Source organism: Coccinella septempunctata, chromosome 7 (genome assembly GCF_907165205.1).
Source record: "Coccinella septempunctata chromosome 7, icCocSept1.1, whole genome shotgun sequence".
In the NCBI taxonomy this organism is placed as follows: domain Eukaryota; kingdom Metazoa; phylum Arthropoda; class Insecta; order Coleoptera; family Coccinellidae; genus Coccinella; species Coccinella septempunctata.
In genome coordinates, this window is record NC_058195.1 from 12313465 (window position 1) to 12336077 (window position 22613).

At 35.8% G+C, this 22613-nt stretch overlaps 3 protein-coding genes across 11 annotated transcripts in view; 1 reads left to right on the forward strand and 2 right to left on the reverse strand.

Moving 5' to 3' along the window:
- LOC123318039 (tuberin) overlaps positions 1–9456 on the forward strand; it is a 28750-nt gene extending 19294 nt beyond the window's left edge. For all 3 annotated transcript variants that reach the window (XM_044904712.1, XM_044904714.1, XM_044904713.1), the window contains 5 exons: positions 1673–2065; positions 5938–6347; positions 8161–8487; positions 8732–8908; positions 9091–9456. In XM_044904712.1, coding sequence (XP_044760647.1) covers positions 1673–2065; positions 5938–6347; positions 8161–8487; positions 8732–8908; positions 9091–9294 — 1511 coding nt within the window. In that variant the 3' untranslated portion in view covers positions 9295–9456. The remainder of the gene's footprint in view (positions 1–1672; positions 2066–5937; positions 6348–8160; positions 8488–8731; positions 8909–9090) is intronic.
- Positions 9457–10218: 762 nt separating this feature from the next.
- LOC123317315 (WD repeat-containing protein 3) lies at positions 10219–16005 on the reverse strand. Its single transcript, XM_044903774.1, has 12 exons — positions 15403–16005; positions 15100–15297; positions 14851–15009; positions 14584–14783; positions 14089–14466; positions 13580–13739; positions 13294–13524; positions 12855–13124; positions 12234–12473; positions 11883–12046; positions 10452–10674; positions 10219–10394 (listed from the first exon to the last, which is right to left on the reverse strand). Exons 1-12 carry the CDS (start codon positions 15781–15783, stop codon positions 10242–10244), a joined length of 2757 nt encoding a protein of 918 aa, XP_044759709.1. The 5' UTR covers positions 15784–16005; the 3' UTR covers positions 10219–10241.
- A 1136-nt stretch (positions 16006–17141) lies between these two features.
- Positions 17142–22613, reverse strand: part of LOC123318009 (protein alan shepard) — a 56003-nt gene continuing 50531 nt past the window's right edge. For all 7 annotated transcript variants that reach the window (XM_044904660.1, XM_044904657.1, XM_044904659.1 and 4 more), the window contains one exon: positions 17142–21929. In XM_044904660.1, coding sequence (XP_044760595.1) covers positions 21759–21929 — 171 coding nt within the window. In that variant the 3' untranslated portion in view covers positions 17142–21758. The remainder of the gene's footprint in view (positions 21930–22613) is intronic.

Consider the following 22613-nt stretch of genomic DNA (forward strand, 5'->3'; position numbering starts at 1 on the left):
TGACCCGTCAACTTGATCGAACTAGTTTTTGAGTTCTTTTTATGGAACAATCTCGCCGTATATTATTTATTCTATATCAGGAAAAAATATGGGACTGGAATATGTTATAAAAGGAAATTTAACATTATATCACTGAAGTGGTGGACTGAAAAAAATCTTTGACTGCGCCACTGCATTATACATAAAAAAGTGTCTCTAGAATGTTGCATTTGCTTTTTCATATCACTGAAACTTTATGAAATAGAGACACCAATTCAAAGAGCCGAAAAATGGGTTTTCATAAACTTGAAAATAAAAGAAGATGAGGGTTTTGGCCATTACCCATTCTCTGAAAATTGAGGTCACAGTACTGCAATTCAATCCCATCGAACTGTGCTCACCCTTTACTTACCATGTGCTAGAGCTAGAGGAGTAAGTAGTATGTGCTTTCCTGGCAAGTGCATTGACATCTTCCTTCACTTCCTTTAATATTGTTATGAGAGTAATCATTTATTTAGTGAATGTTGTTTTCGGATGGAGGTACCTATAATATTTCCTTGAGGGAAATTATAACTTCAGAATTCAAAAACTGCATTCACTAATTCATGATAATCAATTCTTGTAATTTTTCACTTAAATACTTGGGGTACTTGGGGTTACCCTTTTGTAAAAGATACATACTCCGTGATGTATTCTATCTTTTTACTGGAATATTTTAGTATAGAAAATACCCAGTAGAATAAGCATTCAATTATGAAAAAATTGCAGTATGCAATATCAATATCAGACGTATTTTCCTTCGGCAGAGTTGCGCATAGGTATCTCATGATATGAGGACTGAAAATTTCCAAAACACCCTTTTAGGGTGTCCATTTTAGTCCTTCCCCCTACTTTTGCCCAACTTTTCCGAGGAGAAAAACGTAGGATATTCATTATACAGGATGAGTCTTTGACTCGTATAAATATTTTAACAGTAGATTCTTGAGGTAAAAAAAAACACTTTTTTCTATAGCATTTTTTCAGATTCGGCCCTAATAAAAAGATATATCGCTTTCAAGTTTTCATAATGAGCTGTACCACCCCTGGAGAAACAAAATTCCCTTCAGAATAATAAGCTAAATCTATGACACACACATCTGTGGATATTTCAAAAAGAGTTGCATTCGGTCAAAGTACCAAATTTTTCGAATTTCACAGATATTTTTTATTTTTGAACATCAAATTACTCGAAAACGGCGCATTATACGAGAAAATATAAGGAATACTTTTATTTTACAAAACGTTCATATATTCATTAGCTAGCATCCAGCTTAGTTTCAAGAGTTGGTTCTTTGAATTTTTGGTATTTTTATGGTACGTAATGGTCATAATGAGAAAACCGGAAGACGTGGGTGATATCTTGTATTCGAAAAAGATTCATCAAACGAATGAAAAATTATAATCCGAAATTCATTTCATTGGATAAAACCGTTTGTGAGATGGAACTAAAAATAACATTTTTTTATGGTTTTTCAACAGCCTGTATCTTTCAAACCGAGCCGATTCAAAAAAAATAGTGGGAGAAAAAAGTGTTTATTTTGACCTCAACAATCTAAAGTTAAAATATCTGTACGAATCAAAGACTCGTCCTGTATTCCATAACTGATTAAACTATTTATGTTTAAAAATTCTTTCGAGTCGCTGAATATTTCAGGTACGACACCGCCATCCAACGAAGCTCTCCCGTTGACCGACCTGTCTCTGCCTGGAAAGAAAGCGAATAATCCCTCGCAACACCCCTCCCTCCTCAGTTGCCACAGTTATCCAGGTTCCTCGCCTCCGGGCGAGAGCAACATCGCACCAAAAGCCTACCAATCGGTGCCGCCAACCCCGAACGTAACAGCCACCGCAAACCATCCGATGTTACAGAGAGCAAGTCTGTCGAAAAACTCTTCCAGCGATCTCTCGGTGGACTCGAACAAGTCGGCCAAGGATTCGGACAAGTCGGGGCTGCCTGCCCACTCGAAACTTCAATCGGTGGCGGCCAAACCGCCACAGAGTCCCACGCAGACTTCGGCTAAGGGTTGGATTCTGAAGGACAAGGAAGGTGTGTATATTCTGCTAGTTAAAAGTTTCGATTTCTTATTGAAATGTTTATTTGAAGAGTTTTTCAGGTTAGAGTGATGAGATTTCGAAGAAATGTAATGTAATCGCAGAAACATAATTACTTAGAACATAATTATGATATTTGGAGAATTTCACGAAACTCTGGAAATTTATGACCCGTTTGCACCAAACACGCTTAGTGTTAAGTGTCCCTTAAAATGAACCCCTAAGACCCGTTTGCACTAAACGCACTTACGGCCGGTTTCATAATCAAACCTAAAGTCGCTTTAATTTTAAAGCCTCCTTTAACCCTACTTACGGCCGGTTTCATAATCAAACCTAAAGTCGCTTTAATTTTAAAGCTTCCTTTAACCCTACTAACGGCCGGTTTCATAATCAAACCTAAAGTACCTTTAATTTTAAAGTTTCCTTTAACCCTACTAAAAATGACAGTAAAGGAAGCTTTAAGCTTAAAGTGACGTTTAATTCGATTATGAAACTGGACGTAAAAATGACAGTAAAGGAAGCTTTAAGCTTAAAGTGACGTTAAATTCGATTATGAAACTGGACGTAAAAATGACACTAATAGAAGCTTTAAGCTCAAAGTGACTTTAAATTTTATTATGAAACTGGACGTTAGTGTTAAGTGTCCCTTAAAATGAACCCTTAACTTAAATTACGTTGCACCAACTATTAAGTGACATTTAAATGGCTAAAGCTAGCCTTAAATTTAAGCGCTGCTGTAATGACCACTTAAATATTTGAGGGCGGGATTCTAACCTAGAATAATTTGTTGAACTGGCTGCAGAACTTACCATTTTTGATGGATTTCGAAAATTGAATGAATTCATTACTGAATACCAAGCCTTTTTTTTGCCTTTCTTGTAATGCCGTCAGTGTTTTTCAATTTTCAATTTGGTGTCACAAATCATACTATAGTTAGCAACAAACTCTTTTGTTCTGTTGAGAAGTTGAGTGCCCTTCGTGAATTACTTGCTTGGCAAGCATTCACCGTATTCGTACTAACAAGGGCAATAAGGACATTTTCTTCACGTTCGCGTTCAACATTAGTGAAACAAATTCACACAAGAACTCACAAAAAAGGTGTTGTACTTATATAAACTTAGGTACCTTTTATTTGACAATCATTATCATTATCAATATTAATGATAATTCAACAGCAAAAAGTTGTTACTCTTTGATTATAATATAATAATTCACTTAAAACTGACTGACAGGACAATAAAGTTAGGTTAATGAAATGGCAATGATCATCGGCAACCGTCCAACCAATGAAATGGCTTCATTGGATTAGGATGAAGTTGCACCAAAATAAAAAACCGAAATATCACTAGCTATAAAAACATAAGGGCCCCTTATTTAAGATTCCGTTAAGCCACAGTCGTGCAACTGGGAATAAAATTAAGCGTCCATTAACTTTAAACGACACTTAGTTAAGTACTCGTTTTAAGGGGTGTTGGTGCAAACGGGCCTAAGAAATTCATAGTTTTATTTACCCTCAGTACAAAGCATGGTATCCACGTTCATTATTGGCATACTCACTGCATGCTTTCCATCAAGTAATTAATCAAATCACTGAATTTGTGGCAAAGGATCTCTTTGTGATTGGTCCCAAGCTTGCTCGATTGGAAGTTGGAGGATTGCGGTTGTAATGCTAGAGTCACTTGAAAATTCGTCAAGACCAAACGAAGTGTATCTTCCAGAAAAATCATTGTATAGCTGAAAGTGATCTTGCTCTGAAAGAGCAACTCTTCTATTAATAAATCTCGAAATTTCATCGACCTCGGTGCAACCGTTTGGTCTTGACGAATTTTTAAGTGACCCCCAATATTTGGCAATTTTCGAAGGTCAAATTTCGAAGCGCGTATCTCAGAAAAATCCTCATGGATCTAAAAGTGATACACACGTCCCCGTTTTCGAACAAATAATACGATTTTCACGAAATGAGTTTTTAAACGACACGTGTTTCGCTATCACAATAGCATCTTCAGGTGGGGTAACTTGAAATACTCCCGTTTTGGTTATAGAGGGTGACAATTTGAAAACTTGCCAGGCCAATTATGTCACGACAAGGACGATTTCAGAGAAAATGACGCAACAGGTCGATTTTTATTCAGAGGGGGACATATTTTGAGCCGACTTGTAGCCGAAATCTCCTCAAACTTAGGTGTAGGGGATATCACCCTTAAATTTTTTATAGGGAATAGGGGGTGAGATTTACCTCAATTGAAAGATCACATGTCCCTCTACATAAATACTATGGTTTGTAAATTTTTATTGAGTCCTTGAAGTAGTTACAGGGGCTGACAATTTGAAAACCTGCCAGGCCAATTATGTCTCGACAAGGATGTTTTCAGAGAAAATGTCAGAACAGGTCAATTTTTATTCGGAGGGGACATATTTTGAGCAGAATTGTAAGCCAAAATCTCCTCAATCGTAGGTCTAGGGACTATCACCCCTATATTTTTAATAGGGAATAGAGGTTGATCTATAGGTACCTATACCTCGATGGGAAGACGATAGTATTATGTAGAGGGACATATTGTCTTCCAATTGAGGTTTACCTCACCTTCTATTCCCTATGAAGAATTTAGGAGTGATACCCCTGCACCAAGGTTTAAGGAGATTTCAGCCTACAATTTTGCTCAAAATATGTCCCCCTCCGAATAAAAATTGACCTGTTCTGACATTTTCTCTGAAAACATCCTTGTCGAGACATAATTGGCCTGGCAGGTTTTCAAATTGTCAGCCCCTGTAACTACTTCAAGGACTCAATAAAAATTTACAAACCACAGTATTTATGTAGAGGGACATGTGATCTTTCAATTGAGGTAAATCTCACCCCCTATTCCCTATAAAAAATTTAAGGGTGATATCCCCTACACCTAAGTTTGAGGAGATTTCGGCTACAAGTCGGCTCAAAATATGTCCCCCTCTGAATAAAAATCGACCTGTTCCTGCTTTTTCTTTGAAAACATCTTTGTCGAGACATAATTGGCCTGGAAAGTTTTCAAATTGTCATCTCCTGTAACTACTTCAAGGAATCAATAAAAATTTGCAAACCATAGTATTCATGTAGAGGGACAAGTGATCTTTCAAATGAGGTAAATCTCACCCCCTATTTCCTATTAAGAATTTAAGGGTGATAACCCCTACACCTAGGGTTGAAGAGATTTCGGCTTACAATTCTGCACAGAATATGTCCCCCTCCGAATAAAAATTGACCTGTTCCGGCTTTTTCTTTGAAAACATCCTTGTCGACACATAATAATTGGCCTGGCAAGTTTTCAAATTGTCACTTCCTGTAACTACTTCAAGGAATCAATAAAATTTGCAAACTATAGTATTCATGTAGAGGGGCAAGTGATCTTTCAAATGAGTAAAATCTCCTTATTCCCTATTAAGAATTTAGGGGTGATAGCACCTAGATTTCGGCTTACAATTCTGCTCAAAATATGTCCCCCCCTTTAAAAATTGATCTGTTCCGGCTTTTTCTTTGAAAACATCCTTGTCAAGAAATCATTGGCCTGGCAAGTTTTCAAATTGTCACCTCCTGTAACTACTTCAAGGAATCAATAAAAATTTGCAAACCATAGTATTCATGTAAAGGGACAAGTGATCTTTCAAATGAGTAAAATCTCACCCCCTACTCCCTATTAAGAATTTAGGGGTGATTACCCCTACACCTGGGGTTGAGGAGATTTCAGCTTACAATTCTGCTCAAAATATGCCCCCATCCGAATAAAAATTGACCTGTTGCGGCATTTTCTCTGAAAACATCCTTGTCGCGACATAACTGGCCTGGCAAGTTTTTAAACTGTCACCCTGTTTATGAACGTTGAACATTTCCAGGGAACGAAATACAAAAGAGCGCGTCAGCTTCCGTCCTCGACAGGAATACCACGAGTAACAGGGACACGAGCAGAGATCGAAAAAGCACGGGGAACATCGATAAGCTCAGCGATTTCGATCCACAGAAGAGAGATCGCACGCACACTGTGGCAGGGACTAGTCACGGCGTTAGGAAGCCGAGAAGCGAACAGCTTCAACAGCTGACCAGGCCTAGAGAAGCGCCGAAGAGCGGCATCAATCCAAGCTTCATCTTCCTGCAGATCTATCAGAAAGTCGACTTCGCGGATTCGAAAGAGAGGCCTATCCTGATTGGGACTGATGAACCGATCCGGAGAGCGATTTCTAATTTGGATCGTATTCCTCCGTACGAGACTCATAAGATTGGGGTTATCTACATTCGTGAAGGACAGGTAGGATATTTTCTTGATTCACTACGCTACTGCTCCACAAGAGTTAGGGATATCGTATTCAAGCGTTTTTAAAAGTATGTAATCTTCGAGAAAATCGCTGTAAAATCATTTAAAACTCAATAACAACTTGAATCGATCCAATAAAAATCAGTATGAGACATTTCGTCAATCTGGTCGCCTTTTTTCTGAAGTTTGGTTCTTTGTATATGCTTCATGAATGTTCTTATTTTGAAATGAAGCCAGTTTATCAACTGATTCGATTTGAAACGAGTTTTCTGAAAATGCCAAGACGTAAATTAACAAACGCTGAGGCTAATAGGGCTATCGGAATGCTACAGGGTGGCCTAACTCAGGTTGTTGTAGCGGAAAGGCTCCAAGTCAGCCAAAGTGTGATATCTCGACTTTGGAATAGGTTCAGAGAGACAGGTTCCGTGTTGGAAAGACCAAGGCTTGGTGGGCGACGAAAAACGACACCTGCTCAGGATCGTTTCATCACCGTTACGGCGAGAAGAAACCCTACATCTACGTGTAGAATGCTACGGAATACTCTTCAAAATGCAGATGGGGTCCAAGTTTCCATCGAAACCATCAGACGACGTTTGAGAGAGGTGAATCTAGGTTTTAGACGTCCATTAAGAGGAGTTCCATTAACACGTGACCATGAGCGCCAAAGACTGGAATGGGCAAGGCAACATATCAATTGGAACGATCAATGGCGTAGTGTCCTTTTCACTGATGAATCCAGATATGGACGATTTTCAGATTCTCGAAGAATAAGGGTATGGACAATCCCACGCATACTCCGTAATCGTCGCTATGTCCACGAAGTCCATCCATTCCGAGGGGGTAGTGTTATGGTATGGGCCGGGATATGTTTCAACAGGCGCACAGATCTACACATTGGTGCTGGGAATATGGCCCCCTTACACTATAGGGAGCATGTCATTGACAATGTTGTGCCAAATTTTCACGTTGCTATTGGTGAAACTTTTCAATTTCTAGACGATAACGCTAGACCGCACCGTGCAGCCATAGTTGAGAATGCGCGCGAGGAGCTTGGTATTCCACATTTACCAATACCTCCGCACTCACCAGATTTGAATTGTATAGAACATGCATGGGATATGCTCCAAAGAAGATTAGATAATCATCAACCTACCCCAGAATCCTTAAATGATCTGAGAGAGCTTCTGCCCCGTTTATGGAACCAAATTCCTCAAGAAATGTTCAACAACCTCGTGTGTAGTATGCAAAGAAGATGTCAAGCTGTTATTGATGCCCGTGGAGGCCATACATTGTATTGATAGTCTTAAAATGCTTGAATTATCTGGGAATAAAATTTCGTTATTTTACTCGATTTTTCTTAACCACCCTGTATACGCTGCAGACCTACAGGCTAAAATTAATTTTCAACTTGAAATCATATTAATATAAATTTTCGTCACAAAAATCTTATTTTAACTATAGTTTTTTGCAATTTAAGTCAATATCCCTAACTCATGTGGAGCAATTATTTAGTACAATTCAACAGTAATTTGTACATTTTTATACACGGTATTTGTCGCACTATCAACTTCTTATCTGTATCGTTGAGCGCGTTTTTAATAAACTGGCGATTACATTATCGATTCTGTGAGCTCATGGAAACAAATCCTATCCTATCGGTAGCTATTAATTCATGGAATCGCATTGGACTTAGGGGGGATGATGACTCCGCCATCTTGAATATTTTATATAGACGATTTTTCCCTCGAAAAAACCACTCATCTGTGAAAACCCCCTTCCATCCTGTTCATTCTCGCACTTTTTTCAGGCGAACAAAGAAAGCGAAATATTGAAAAATTCGTTCGGTTCAATAAGGTACGGGGAATTTCTCCGCAGACTGGGCACATTGTTCAAACTTCAGGACGTGGATCCCCAGCTACACTTCCTAGGTGGATTGTCCCAAAACGGGGAGGATGGCAAGTTCAGTTACATGTGGCAAGACGATTTGGTAAAGATGATTTTCCATGTGGCTACTCTGATGCCTAACAAAGATTCGGATCCGAATTGTCATTGCAAGAAGTTACACATCGGTAACGACAATGTGACTATTGTTTACAACGAGAGTGGCGAGGATTACAACATGAATACAATCAGGGTGAGTTGGTCTACATCCAGTTTAAGTGGTAACAAGGCGTATCATATTCATGTGAATGAATAGAATCAAAATTTATGATTCCTTTTTTGCCCATTTACACCTTGTATATTCTGTAGCAGCGGCGGTTTCTACCCCCTACTTCTACTTAGATTTTTCCCTTCTAAGAAAACTACAAATTGTTCTTGTTGTGACAAAATAATGATACAACTTCTTGGTCATCAATACATTTTTATATTTTTTCTAGAGTCAATTCAATTTCGCATCTGTGATTATTCAACCAATGGATCAAAATTTGAACAGGGTGACTGTTAAATGCAAAGAAGTATTGATCAATCTTATGGGAGCTGGTTGCCAAGAAACCAAGATAGTTTCCGATCAAAGTGTTGCTATACTAGCCAGGCAGTTGGCACTTCATTGCAATGTAAGTAGCGGACATTTTAATCTATTTGTCTAAGAGGGTTAAGGGTGATAATCATCTACCACAGCGATGAAAATATCTGATGCAAAAACAAAATTGAAAATTTTTCCATCAATGAATTTGTAACTAAAAAATGCAATGAAATAATTCTTTATCTCTAATTCCATTGCATTTGATGATTACAGTTGGCGTCTTTGGTTCATGCATCGCTGCTTCTCTCAAATTCCCAGAGTCCTTACGCTTCCAACTGGCTCGAAAGACTCAGACAGATCAAAAAGATCAGATCGAGGGTGATCGATACAATAGATAGCCCTCCTCATGCTGAAAATATGATCAATAGCTCCAAATCGAGGCAGAAGCAGATGGAAGATTTCACCGAATATACATAGGGTGACAATCAAGTTGTTAATCTTAAAATTATTGTGTTTATCATAAGGAAGAACTTACCGAGATCAGATAAGTGTAATGGAAGTTTTTACTTCGTGCAGAAGGTAATGTAACCACCTGTTTTATTAAAAGCAGATTTTAATTATATATTTCAATTAAATTTATTTGAAGAGTTTGATTTTTTCCTGAAACAGTTCATATTGGCATTTTGAAAAATAATATCGATTGAAAGAGAACAGCATGCTTTTTTTCAACTTTTTATAGGTTTTTTTGCCACAACTTTTGAAACACAAAGAATAAAATGAGGAATTGTTTTTCATAGAAATTTTTCGTGTGTGGTATTTTGCCAGAAAAATATTTACGAAAGCGTAATTTTTTGCAATAAATATTCTGATCTTCAAGTTTGAATTCTGAGATACATATCAGGATGCTTAGTTACCCGTCGAAATTCTGTGATACAAGTTAAAATTCTGAGTTGCAAGTCAAAAATCCGAGTATCATGTTGGAATTCTATGATACAATTTGAAATTCTGAGATCAAATTTGGAAGGATTATGCGGATCGACGATGCCAAGAAGTCTGTTGGTTTTGGTGGAAATCGGGAAAACGGTTTTTTAGTTTTTCGAATTTTTCAAAAAAAAAAAAAAATTGCTGTGGGCACTCCAAAGTTCGCAATTTTGAATCTATCGATGTGAAATTTTGCATGTTGGTGCTCATCTGAGGCTTGATTAAGCTCACCGGTTTTGGTAGAAATCGACCCAGTGGTTTTAGAACCTTTTGAAATTTCCTTCTTATGAATGTTTTGCTCTTCTGGTATGGAGATGCTTATGAAAGAGAAAATGTTCTTTTCCCAAAAATATCGCGATGCAGCAATGTCCTATTCAAGAATTTTTCGTTGATTTATTTTTCCAGAAGGTAATGAAATGAGTAGATTTCTTTTACATATTTATTTATTTATTTAATTTCCTTTTCTCTCTTTTTCTGTTGTCTGTAATCTTTTTTTGCTTCTTTATAGTATCATCCTTGAATATCGTTAGCATTTCAGTTCCTTCATATTTTCTCTGAATATATTTCAGAGTGCATAAATTATTACCAATCAAATCCTGAAAAATAACAAGTTTCATCAATGTATTAGAGAAAATCTCAGAAAAATGACCTACCTTCAGTTCCTTCGATTTCACAAAACTTATTTCTGAGAATTTTTCCATTGTTTCAAACAAATCTTCAGTCTGTAGTATGGTGGAATGATGAACCCTCAGTAAAAACGAAAAGATGGTCATAATAGCATCGAAATCATGCTCTTTCTCCAGCAACATCGGGCAATATTTCATTATTCTGCACACTGCTTCAAAGGGGAGCAGGAGGAGTGCTTGTTCCAAATCACTGAAAAATCAATGTAAGGTTAAGACAGTTATTCAGTGGGTGCTTAATTTTGTAGACATGGATAGGCTAGCTCTGCACACTTCACTGTGCAGGGTGGGCAAAATTGGTGATACCTGAACTACAACTTTTTAACCCAACGAGATAGAGGAGAATGAATGTGCCATTCATGTCGTCTTTTTTCGAGAAACTAATAATGCCATCTTTGGCCATTATCTCCGTTTCTGTTTGTGCTAGGATGTTGAAATGAAAACATTATGGAGACACTTTTTTGATAGGAATCCAGTGGCGTACTACGATTTTTTCGAACAGGTATTTTTGATGAGCTACACCATAAAAATGTATTTTTTCTTATGAAAACAGTAGCTTAAAATGACTTAGAAAGACTGAGGGCGATGTATGATATATTTCTGAAAAGGGAAAAAAATGGCGATTCTTTTTTAGTCATTTAAAACTACTGTTTTCATAAGAAAAAACACAACTTGATGTTATAGCTCAGCAAATAAACCTGTTGGAAAAATCATAGTACGTCACTGGATTGCTATAAAAAAGTGTCATGTTTTTTCATCTCAACATCCTAGCACAAACAGAAACTCAGATTATGACCAAAGTTGAAATCACCCAAATTTCAATTTTGGCCTATAACTCAAAAACAAAAGAAGATAGAGGAGTGCAGTTGATGGCATCATTCGTTTTTCGAAAAAAGAACGAACGTAATGTGCCATTCATTTTCCTCTATCTCGTTGGGTTAAAAATTTTTAGTTCAGGTATCACCAATTTTGCCCACCCTGTACATCTATCTATAGCAACAGAGCGCAGAGACCATAAGGGTCGAAAATGAAATCATTTCTTCGACTTGAAAACGTTGACTGTTGATGAGAAAATTGAAATTCTTGAATGGCATTTCAGAGCTCCCTCAATTTAAGATCGTTTATTGTTGCATTTCATGATGGGGCAATTTTTTCTAGTGCAAAATTTGAGAAATTGAGATAATGCATCTGTTGAAATGCAAAAATATTGATGAATTTCCAAAATTAATGAAAATCGTCAGAATAGACAGAGTTGCGTGTGCCACAGTTGAAAGAAATGAGTTGTGTCTTTCTTATGCATTGGGAATGTTCCCAAAATTATTTTCCAAAAGATGACCAGAAAAACAGTGAATAACTGAGAAAAAAAAACCTAAAACACCAAAATTTTCCTAAAAAACTCACCTTGGTCTTATACTTTTTATAACTTTCATAAGATAATCATCGATGGTTTCCACCTGATAGGCCATCATAAGTGGTGGTAGAGGTGGTTTGGCATTCCCTCGACATTCCTCAAGTGCTAACTCGTATTGTTCACACACTTGCAATGCTTCCAAAATATTGTCTGCCTTGAAAGGAAATAAAGATTTGATTGATTGAATTCAAAATGATATGAAAAGAAGCTTTCAAATATTTTCCGGGATTTTGAAATCTAGATACTAACTCCAGTTACAGAAATTGACACCAGGTGTCGCTAGTAAGCAGTTATTATCGAAGTTGCGTTTCTCTTTTCAGGATATTATTAATCTAACTTACCCCTGCTTCGCAGCCAACTGTCTTTTTGGACGGTAAACTGAGTTCACCATGTCCGGGCACAACTGTTACATTTCCTGTGGCTAGGGGCTCTTGCTGTTCTCTTTCCATCTCTTCCTGATCTCCTATTTCAATTATTTCATCAGATTTTTCGTACAGACGTAACACTCTGTCGGAACCGCAAGAAATTACGAATTTTCCATTTGGACTGACAGCCAATCCATAAGCTTCGCCAATATGTCCCTGAAAATGCACCTCATCTAATCAAACAACTACATAGATTTCGTATAACCGATTCAACACAAAAAACAACACAAATTACGAAAAAAACCTTGAAAGATTCGAGAACTAGCGAAAATTCCATAAAACAAATTTAAAGATACTTTTATACTATTTTGATGTTAATTTGACATCCTAGGGTGATTTCGTCGCATGACCCGTTTAGTAGATTAGTTTGTAGAAAAAATTAGATGATTAGATGGAAATATTGAATCATCATCAATCTGTACACCCATGATTTCCTCATCGGTCTAAAAATCTCGTTTATTTGCCGATTAAATAGGTTAATTCCAAATTTGATATATTGAGATGGCAGCCGAAAGCATAAGACAAAATTCAACTTACTTGCAGAGTTATAACTTTCTGGAAAGAATCTCCATCCCATTGCTTTATTTTTCCGTCTTTTCCACATGTGAAAAACAAGTGGGTCCCAGGGACAAACTGTAATCCGGTAATGGAATCATCGTGAGCGAATATGCTCTTGTGACAGTTACCGTAGTCCATGCCCCAAATTTTCACATTACGATCGGAAGAACCAGTAGCTATAATCGCAGAATCCGATGAGATATCCATTGATAGTACTGGTTGTTTATGACCGTAAAGAGATAGGAAGAGCTGAAATGAATAGAAAAATATTCAAGAACTGAATTGAAACAAAGAGTGGTTAAATCAATGCAACTTGTTCATTGCAACGAACTGACAACTTGAATGTTTAGGTTATCTCGTTATGACATTGACAATGATTTTGAATTATTGGATTGACTATCCAAAAACACATAATTACCTTAAAACTATCAACAAAAAATATTTTCACTGTCGAGTCTGAGAGCGCAACAGCTAAGAATTTTCCGTTCTTCGAGACCCTCACACACCAAACACCATCTTCCAATTTGAGTGTCCTTGAATGTATGAGTGATAGAACTTTCCCCTTGCTATCGGTGTTATTCTTGTCTTGTATCAATTCAAACTGCCAGAATTTCACTGCTTTATCTATGCCACCAGAAACTACTCCACGCTGTAAAGAAAAAGATGAAGTACTTTCCACAAAACTAGGTTTTATAATATCTTACCAAATCTGATGTCAAACAAAGTGACCGTACTTCTTTGTCATGAGCTGCAATGTCTTCTACAATTTCACCGGCCGCAATGTCTACAATGAGAATTTCCCCTTTTTTGGTTCCTGCTAATACATATCTATCTCCAGGAACAAACGCCACTGTCACTATAGAACTGAAAATCGAAAAGATAGCTGTCAAAATAATTGCTTAACTCTAGAATTGGCGATACTGAAAGGAATATCTGAAGATCATTAAAAAAAAGTGGGCCTGGATAATCAATATTATTGACAATTATGATTGACAGCAAAGTGCTGGCGATTGAAGCCGTTGCTAAGGAATTTACATGTAACATTTTCTGATTGGTAGAAATTCAAACATTTCTGTGCTCTTGAGTCTAGACAAACTCTTTCTAATGTCAAAATACCCAATTTCGTTTACCTGAAGAAAATCGTATTACCAACATTTCCATATGCAATTTCTTCCTCTGAAATACTTTGTACATATGTAAAGAAAAAGCTTACCTTGTTTCCAGCGTCATGACACGGGCTTGTGTGGATCTATTCCACGATTTAATAGACTCCCCACTACCAGATACAATGAGCTGATTATCACTACTGAACGCTACAGCTCTAACCTCACTTTGATGACCTTGAAGATAGGAAATTTTTTTCAAACATTTGGCTTCATTTTCTTCCTTTCCGCAATTCATAGCATGTAATTCTAATTCATTATCCCTCATACAAACTGCCAATCGGACCTCATTTCCTCTTCCCAATACTATGTCTGTAGATTTTGGCTTTCCGGTCAATTTGATAGGTTGTAAACGTTTCACAATATCAAGCACTGATTTTGATAGGTCTTTATCGGTTAGTTCAACCTTCGCTTCTTCATCTTCTGTTCTAAAAATGTGAATGAGATAATTTGAATTATTTTTTACATTTATTCGAGTTGATTCTTTATCAACAAATGATAGAGCTCATTGCAAATAATATGTACACGATTTAACATTAACACACCTGCTTCTTTTTCTCAACCTCTTGACCCGCTTCTTTAATTTTGCATCTGCCTCTTCATCTGACAGGAATTGGAATATTTCTATCAACTGATTTTTACCATGACAAGCCAATATTTGACCACTAGCATCAGCGCACATAAATACTGAACGACCAATTCCAGCTCTAGCTACAGTACCTATTTTGTAGCATCGCAACGGATACTGCAAAAACAAAGAAAGGTCAACTGATTAGAAAAAATGTTTCTCCTAGATGTTATTTTATAGTCACCTTCAAATCATCGTCTTCATGTGTTTCAGGGTTATCTTCTTGTTTCATATCGTTTTCATCATTTTCACCTTTCTGTACCAATTTCCAAATTCCCAATGTCTGGTCTGACGCTGCTGTCACCATGTATTTTTCTTCCCTCATGAGTACTAAAGACCAAACCTAAAATTTCGTAACACAGTTGATTAATAACAAACATCGGTAAAGTAAATCAAATCAATTGAATCAATTAATATTATTCAAAATCCTTACCTCTGTTCCTAATCCCACGACAGTTTTGAAACAATATTTAGTATCTAAATCCCAAAACTTGACATGAGTATCTTTAGATGCAGTTATCACTACGTTCATTTTTGACATGAAAACTACCTTGGTAATAGGTCCAGTGTGCCCAGATAGCCTACATAATCCTTTTTCTTCATATAAATCCCATATCACTACCTCAGTATCCTAAAAACAAAATTGATTTCAGGTTTCACAATCATTTGGTTATGTAGATTTATGGCAAATCTATTTCATGAAATACAATGTTTTGGATGATATTCCATTACTCACCAGTGAGCCACTTGCTAGCAGGAAACCTCCTTCATCAAAGGCTAGAGTAGTAATTGCAGAAGTATGGCCTTGGTATGGATTCAACATGTCTCCAGACTTTAGGTCGAATAATTGAACAAGTCCATTGGCATAACCCACAGCCAATTGTCGTTTATTTGGACTAGCACATATCGCTGTCACTGCAGTCTTTTCGCCATTTAACACTTGAGCCTTCTCACCTCTTCTCATATCCCAAATAACAACATGTTCACATGCCGCAACTGCCACGAATCTTCCTTCTTGTCCATCCAATGTAACGAAAGATACGTTACTTGTACCACTGGCGATAATATTGAAATTTCCAGCAGGAACAAATCCTAAATAGTCTTTCGTTTTACCCATTCTAGATTTCGTAAAACTTTATAGCACTGAACGTCCCTGTATTTTATGATGTCTGATTCCAGATTTTCTTGAGGATACATAAAATTTTTAATTTCTTCGTCTTATTGCTTTAAGAATATTTGGTTTGTATTCGTTAAAATACGAAACACTAAATTTAAAACTTTTGATTTTAAAAGCAACGTGCAATTATGATCATAACCTCAATCAACAAGATGTCAACAAGTTGCATAGAATTCAATACCTATCTTTTTCTTTCTTTACATCTTCAGTCATTGAGAGCCCTCTTGCGCCCATCCCGGAAAGCCATATTAGCTATACTTTTCTTCAGATTCTAATAATTTGGATGCAATTATTAATTTTAGCTATTGACTGTATAATAGCTGGGTATTCAACTTTAATGGTAAAATGTAGGGTGTATATACCAAAGATATTATTATTATTATATTGTGTAATATCTTTGGTATATACACATCTATGGAGAACTTCTCTAAAAATGGGAAACAATTTGTTTTGAACTGTCCTAAAAATCTTTATTTCCTAATAAAATGTGAATTGTGGAAGATATGAAATATGTTGGGCAATTAAATAATGGAATTGAAAAAAGTTTATTAATAATATAACTTGAAATATAAAATGAGAAACAAAAAGTATTACTGAACTTGGCTTTTTGAGTGGCATTTCTTGCACTTATTCTATAAGCAAATGGCTCTACTAGTTTGTCTATGTCTACTAGCCTCATGAGAGCACATACATGACCGATTTCCCACATTTTCTCTAACATTTCAATTATTTCAGTATCAGACATAGGTTGACATAAGCCATAGGTTGGTCAACTTTTTGAGCAAACATAAGCAGGAGGTATTTTAAAAACGCTCAATAGTTTCTAATTTCTTTAAACCCTTTGGCGTTCACCATATCTGAAAAATATAACTCAAATACGTTCCAAACAAAGATTATAGACTCTATAATCTTTGGTTCCAAATATATGAGGGATGTTCGGAAAGAAACTTGATTAAACCGTGGCGCCACCTACCAGTGTTTTCTTTAACTACATTTCATGGCCATCCCTCTGTTCGATGATCTCTCTGATATTTCATGGGCATGGGAATTTTATGCAGGAATATTACATTAACTTTTTTTAAGTTTCACTTCAAATATAGTCAATGTTCAAATAATGAAATATTTTTCCAGAATTTTGTTCTTCATGGGAATTTTATGAAATTCTGGCCATGAAAATTCCCGATTTCTGTAGCCAATAAGACTTTTAGTTTTGAACTTTTGTGAAATGATGTTTTAGTAATCTGTTGTTTGAATCCTGAAACTCGTTGTCACTTAAATGTTAGAAAGAAAACTAATGGTGGACAAATACAATGTATTTACCAACACAATTAGACTTACAATAAAAAAAGAAATCGAACAAACATATTTTTCATTTAACTTAAACAACAATAAAAAACATTGACTTATTCTAATTCTTTCTGCATTTTTTTACATTAACTAGAGTTTGAAAGGGTTGCTCTGACTATAACACTGCCATAACTAGAGATCCCTACTTTGTTAATCGGGAGCTCTAATCAGCTCAATATATCTATATATAACATTTAACTACCGTCCCAAACAAAATCTAGTCAATTTTCATTTCATTCATCTTACAAACTAAACCTAAGCTACGTTTTCTAAAATATCGCTTGTTTACTACACTATAATTTAACATACTGCACTAAGCACTAATCTGAAAGCTATTCTTAAATTAAATGCGACTATGCGCATACTTTTTACAAATATTGGGACCTGCTCCCAATCTAAACCTATAGGTAGTCGTTTCTCGATAATATGGTCTAAAACTATGCGATACCTTCATGGTATACGAAAATAAACCGAGTTTATCAGTTATGTGTAAAATTTTATATCTTCGAATGTTGTCCATATAATTTTTGGTTTTAGCTATTCAGACATTTCCTTTATAAAAATATAAAATTATTGTTTTCCTTGTATCGGGCTTACCAGAGTCAATTTTTGGGGGAAAATATGCGATGAACTATTGAATAGTTAATTTCATTTAATGCAAATTTCTCCCATCTCTCATTGAAAAAAAGAAGCCACCGAAAATATCTCATGTGGCTCTAGCTTCCATACAATGTTTCATGTGAAATCAATACAATCATGCGCGGTGCAGAAAAACCGTCCGTTTTCAAAGATTATCAGAATAATAAAGAATTTTGTATTGTACGAGCAAGTGGTATATTCAACTTCGTAAGTTAACCCAACAGATTTTTAAAACTTTTTACTCTCATAATTTTCATTTCGCATTACAGGAATTTATTTTCGAAAATATGAAATGATTTCCATAGGTTGTTGAGGAAAAATTGGTGTTCCACACAAACAAACACAGGATAATTTCGAGTCAAGTGCGATTTCCTTTTGATGCATAAAAACATGCGGAAATACGATCATCTATTAGTGATAGCCGTGGTAAACCACTGTTAGTCATTTAACGCCTACGACACAAATCAATTTGGACCAAGAGCTTGATAAGACACAACTGCAATAGCAGGGGTTATAACGTGCCTCTTCAAGATAAACTCTAACCTCTGACACGACATCTCGAATAAATAAAAACCACAATCAAAATATCATTCAATTCAATAAAAATTGGAAAAAGGAATTTAAAAAGTAATAAATAAAAATTCAGTATAGAATTTGAGTTGAACCGAGGTAAAGAAAAGCGAAAAGCGCTAAAACATTTTCATCAATATAGAAACTCTTTCATTATATTTGATATCACTCATACCGACTATAAATACCGGACCCTTGTCTGGGTAAAAAAATATAACCTGCTTTCGTTATTAATGAGAATTTTTTACACTTATATAACAGCAATAGTTATTGAGCGATACATTTATAAGTAGCGTCCGAATATACTTATACCAATGGTGATGAACTACATACTTAAGGTATGTATTTTTTAGCGTCCAGAATTGATCTAAAACATTATGGTGATGTAATATGAAAAGTTGAGTCATGGTTTCGAACTATCTGCGGGATGGAAGCATACATAAAAATAAACACACATTTGTCTACAACACAGAAACTCCAAAAGTTGAAAATTTGTTTACGGTTTCTCAGGAAAACATCGAGATAAAAAAATATATTAAAATATTTTTCAGTATATCCCTGTCAATGGACAATCTGAAAAGGCACGAGTTCTAATAATGTCCACATTCATTTCGAAAAACCCGGTCCTTAGATGTCATTTAATATTTTAGATTCGATCGAAACATATCAAAGAAAAATGTAGCTTTAAAACATGTGTACAAACAACAACAATCTAAATATTCAAGTACCTATTTACAAAAAAACTATTGCGCAATAAATATATTAAATATTTTTCTTGTATGTATATGAATATTTTTCTGTCAATAAATTATCTAGAATATTAAATATTCAGTGACCAGGTAGCCCTTATCCATTTCAAAGGCTGCGTTCCGCCTTTGCTAGATAATAATGACACTCCAGTATGGATATCTGCCGATTATATTACAACTTCCCTTAGATACGACTATACAAATTAAATGACTTAAAAATTCAAAATCACAGTTCTTACAACCGGCTTGTACTCCGGTGCCATCCGACTTTAAAAAGAAAGTTTGATTAAATCCATTTAAAAAAGGATCCCATTTGATAAATCTTCAATAAATAAATCTAAAAAAAAAAACAAAAACAAAATTGCACTATACAATAACTGTACAAATAGGGAGGGGAAACTTTTGTAAATGAAAAAAAATTCGATAAATGACAACTAATTAAAAGGACAACAGTTGGGTGGAATGTGAATCGATAAAAACCTAACAAATCAACTACTTCAATACGGCTATGCGGATTTTCACTTTTCAGAATATTCCCAGTTTGAGATCAGAATAAACTACATCCATCGAGTGCATAGTGAGCAAATTAAAAAATTGCATCGATTTTTTTCGAGGGAAATATGTATCCAAACCTGAAAATAATACTTTACTTTGCCATATAACATTTTTGGTAGCTTATTCCGGATATAAGATATTTATATTACATTCGAACTCATTTATAATTTGTTGAACAGAAAAAAAGATGTTTGGTTTCTGAAAAAGATCAAAAGCTCATCCAAATACCTAATATTGTCATATCAGTGTTTTCAGTTTTTATAGTTTGTTCAAGGTTACTATGGAACTAGTTCTTAATATTTTTTACTTGATTCAAAACAGCTGAAAAAATAAACATTATGTGATGGTGGGTACATAAAGAACTAAGACAGGCGGATCAGGTGATCGCCATCCATCCATTACATTGGTACCATTTTCAGGCATTAGTTCAGCGTAAACCCACCATTAGTTTAGTTCCATTAACCCAGAAGGCGATTATCAGAATTATCAAATTTTATTCGGATTCGCTTTTGACCAATATGCTCACCCTATTTAAAAAATTACAATCCGGAAATCACGTAAAATTTGGAAGTTTTAATATTGGGTGGTAGAATAAAATTGTATATGCTCAAACCTCGAAATTTCATAGTTGAAGTTTATTTGGCGAACGGAATTCGAAGGGTATCGATGTGGAGAACTTTCTGAAAATGAAGTTCTTCGTCGAATTATACCATCAGAATCCTGAATGTTCAACGGGGGGGACATTAGATTGCAATTCGAGATTTCGAATTTTTTCCGATTATGCGTTTATATAAACATGGAAATCCACATTTTAAGGATCGATTATCAATTCACTCATCCTTGAGACTGGAGATGAATAGAAATAACTCATTGGAAGGGAAGTTCAAACCCCTTCGTCATGCAATTTTATTCTTACCACACATGTTGTCGTTAACATGATCGAGGAAGTTTTCTTTGATTTGTTATGAGCACTATAATCTCATCATGAATATACAACTACCTACGTAAGATCTTCATCAAAAAATAAAATTACTTAATTTACCTATGCTATGCCTAGTGGCGGGAAGATCATAATTTCATCAGTTGCTTCGCCCTCTCTATATAGTTGCTTCTCGAATGATCTTACTCATCATGGCGTCAAGTGTTCTATTACTTTTTCAATACTATCTACATTAATCTATTCTACTCAATTTATGCCGATAATCAACATCGCAAAATCAATATCGTCAGCCGAAAGAAATTTCTTTCGTGTTGAATATAATAGCAAGGCTTAGTCAACTTCTTCTCTACTTAAACCATCTGAATTTTACGTGTCCACTTCTCATTCCAGAGAACACTGAGGAAATATTGGCTTTGCCATGTTCAAAAGCAGCACGATTCTGAAGAATGGTGGATATACCCTATCTATGTAAGAAACTCACAGTCTGGTTGAACATATTTACACTCACATTTTGACAAGCAAAAAATGTAACGAAATAGAAAACGTCGATTTTGGCTTTCTTACACAGATAACCTGTGATATTTGATGGATTTTCAATACAATTTTGTATCTAGGAACATACTGTATCAAAAATACCTACTTTACACTTATATTCAGTCATTTATAGATCTCTTGAAACAATTTCAAACCGAGATGAAAAATTAATAACCGACAGAAGAATCAATTCAAATTATTCTGTAACTTATTTGGGTAGTTTCTTCCCCTTTCTAATACTTACAAACTATATTCAAAATCTTTTAAACACCTTGGTAGTTCCATTTCTTGAAACTAAGAATTATGCTTGATGTGCAAAGATTCTCAAAAGTCAATTAGGAAACTCATCATTCACAACCAAATTCAGAACAATAAGTAGAAGGTGGAATCCATCAATAAATGAAATTTTCGTATGAAAACCGAATAAAGAGTCAGATAAACTGAATTACCAATAGCAACCTTCAATCTCTCCATAGAAAATGGTTGAAAACGATGAAAGTTCCCCAAAAATAAATAATTTAAACTGTTCACAAACACATTTCAAGAATAATCTCATTTTCATCTCTTTCGCATCTTTGTTCTTACTTTGGTTGTGCTGGCTGATAAGCTTGGTATGGATCCTCGGGACTAGCAGCGTTCGGTGTATTCTCCGAATCTGCCAAGGGCACTGCTTGTATCATCGATGGATAAAACTGGTACTGCGACATGAAGGGTGAGGTACCGATGTGCATAGCGCTCATCTGAGCAGTCAACTGAAAAAAAAAATTGCATCATATGCAACAAATTTATATCAGCAAGCAGATGTATAGTTTACATTTAGATGCCACATATACATTTTGATGTCCTGTGTATCACGCCCGTATTGGGCTGTTAACAAGTTAAAAGTAGATCTACCATGGAAGTGTATTAGAATATCGCCATATTTAATACGCTGCCTTCGACCTAGAGGATTCACAAGCGCCAAAAACATCAACGGCATCAATCGACCCAGTAAAAAGTTGGAGAATTACATTGCTGTATTCCGTTACCGACAAAAAATCTACAAAAAGACTCAAAAACAAAACTATGCGATCAAACTTATAATTTCTTAGGGCTACTTGCAATGTGCGCCCTCCAACCGTGACCTACAGATCCTTCCACACTCCGAGCATGGATAGTCACCAACCAGATCTGGCCGCCGCTGTATTCTTCTCGAGTCTCCATTATAACTGTGGACCAAAGACCTACACTGTGATCTGTCCAACGCTAGTTGTTCCCAGTTATGATGGATTGTTGCAGTATATCCTTAAACCGCTTTTACTGACCTCCTGGTTTCCTAGCTCCCTCTGTGAATTCGCCATAAAGAGCTTTTTTGGGGAGTCTTGTGTCTTGCATCCTCAGAATGTGGCCGCTCCAACTGAGTCGGGCTCTCGTTACTTGAGTCTCAATTGTTATAT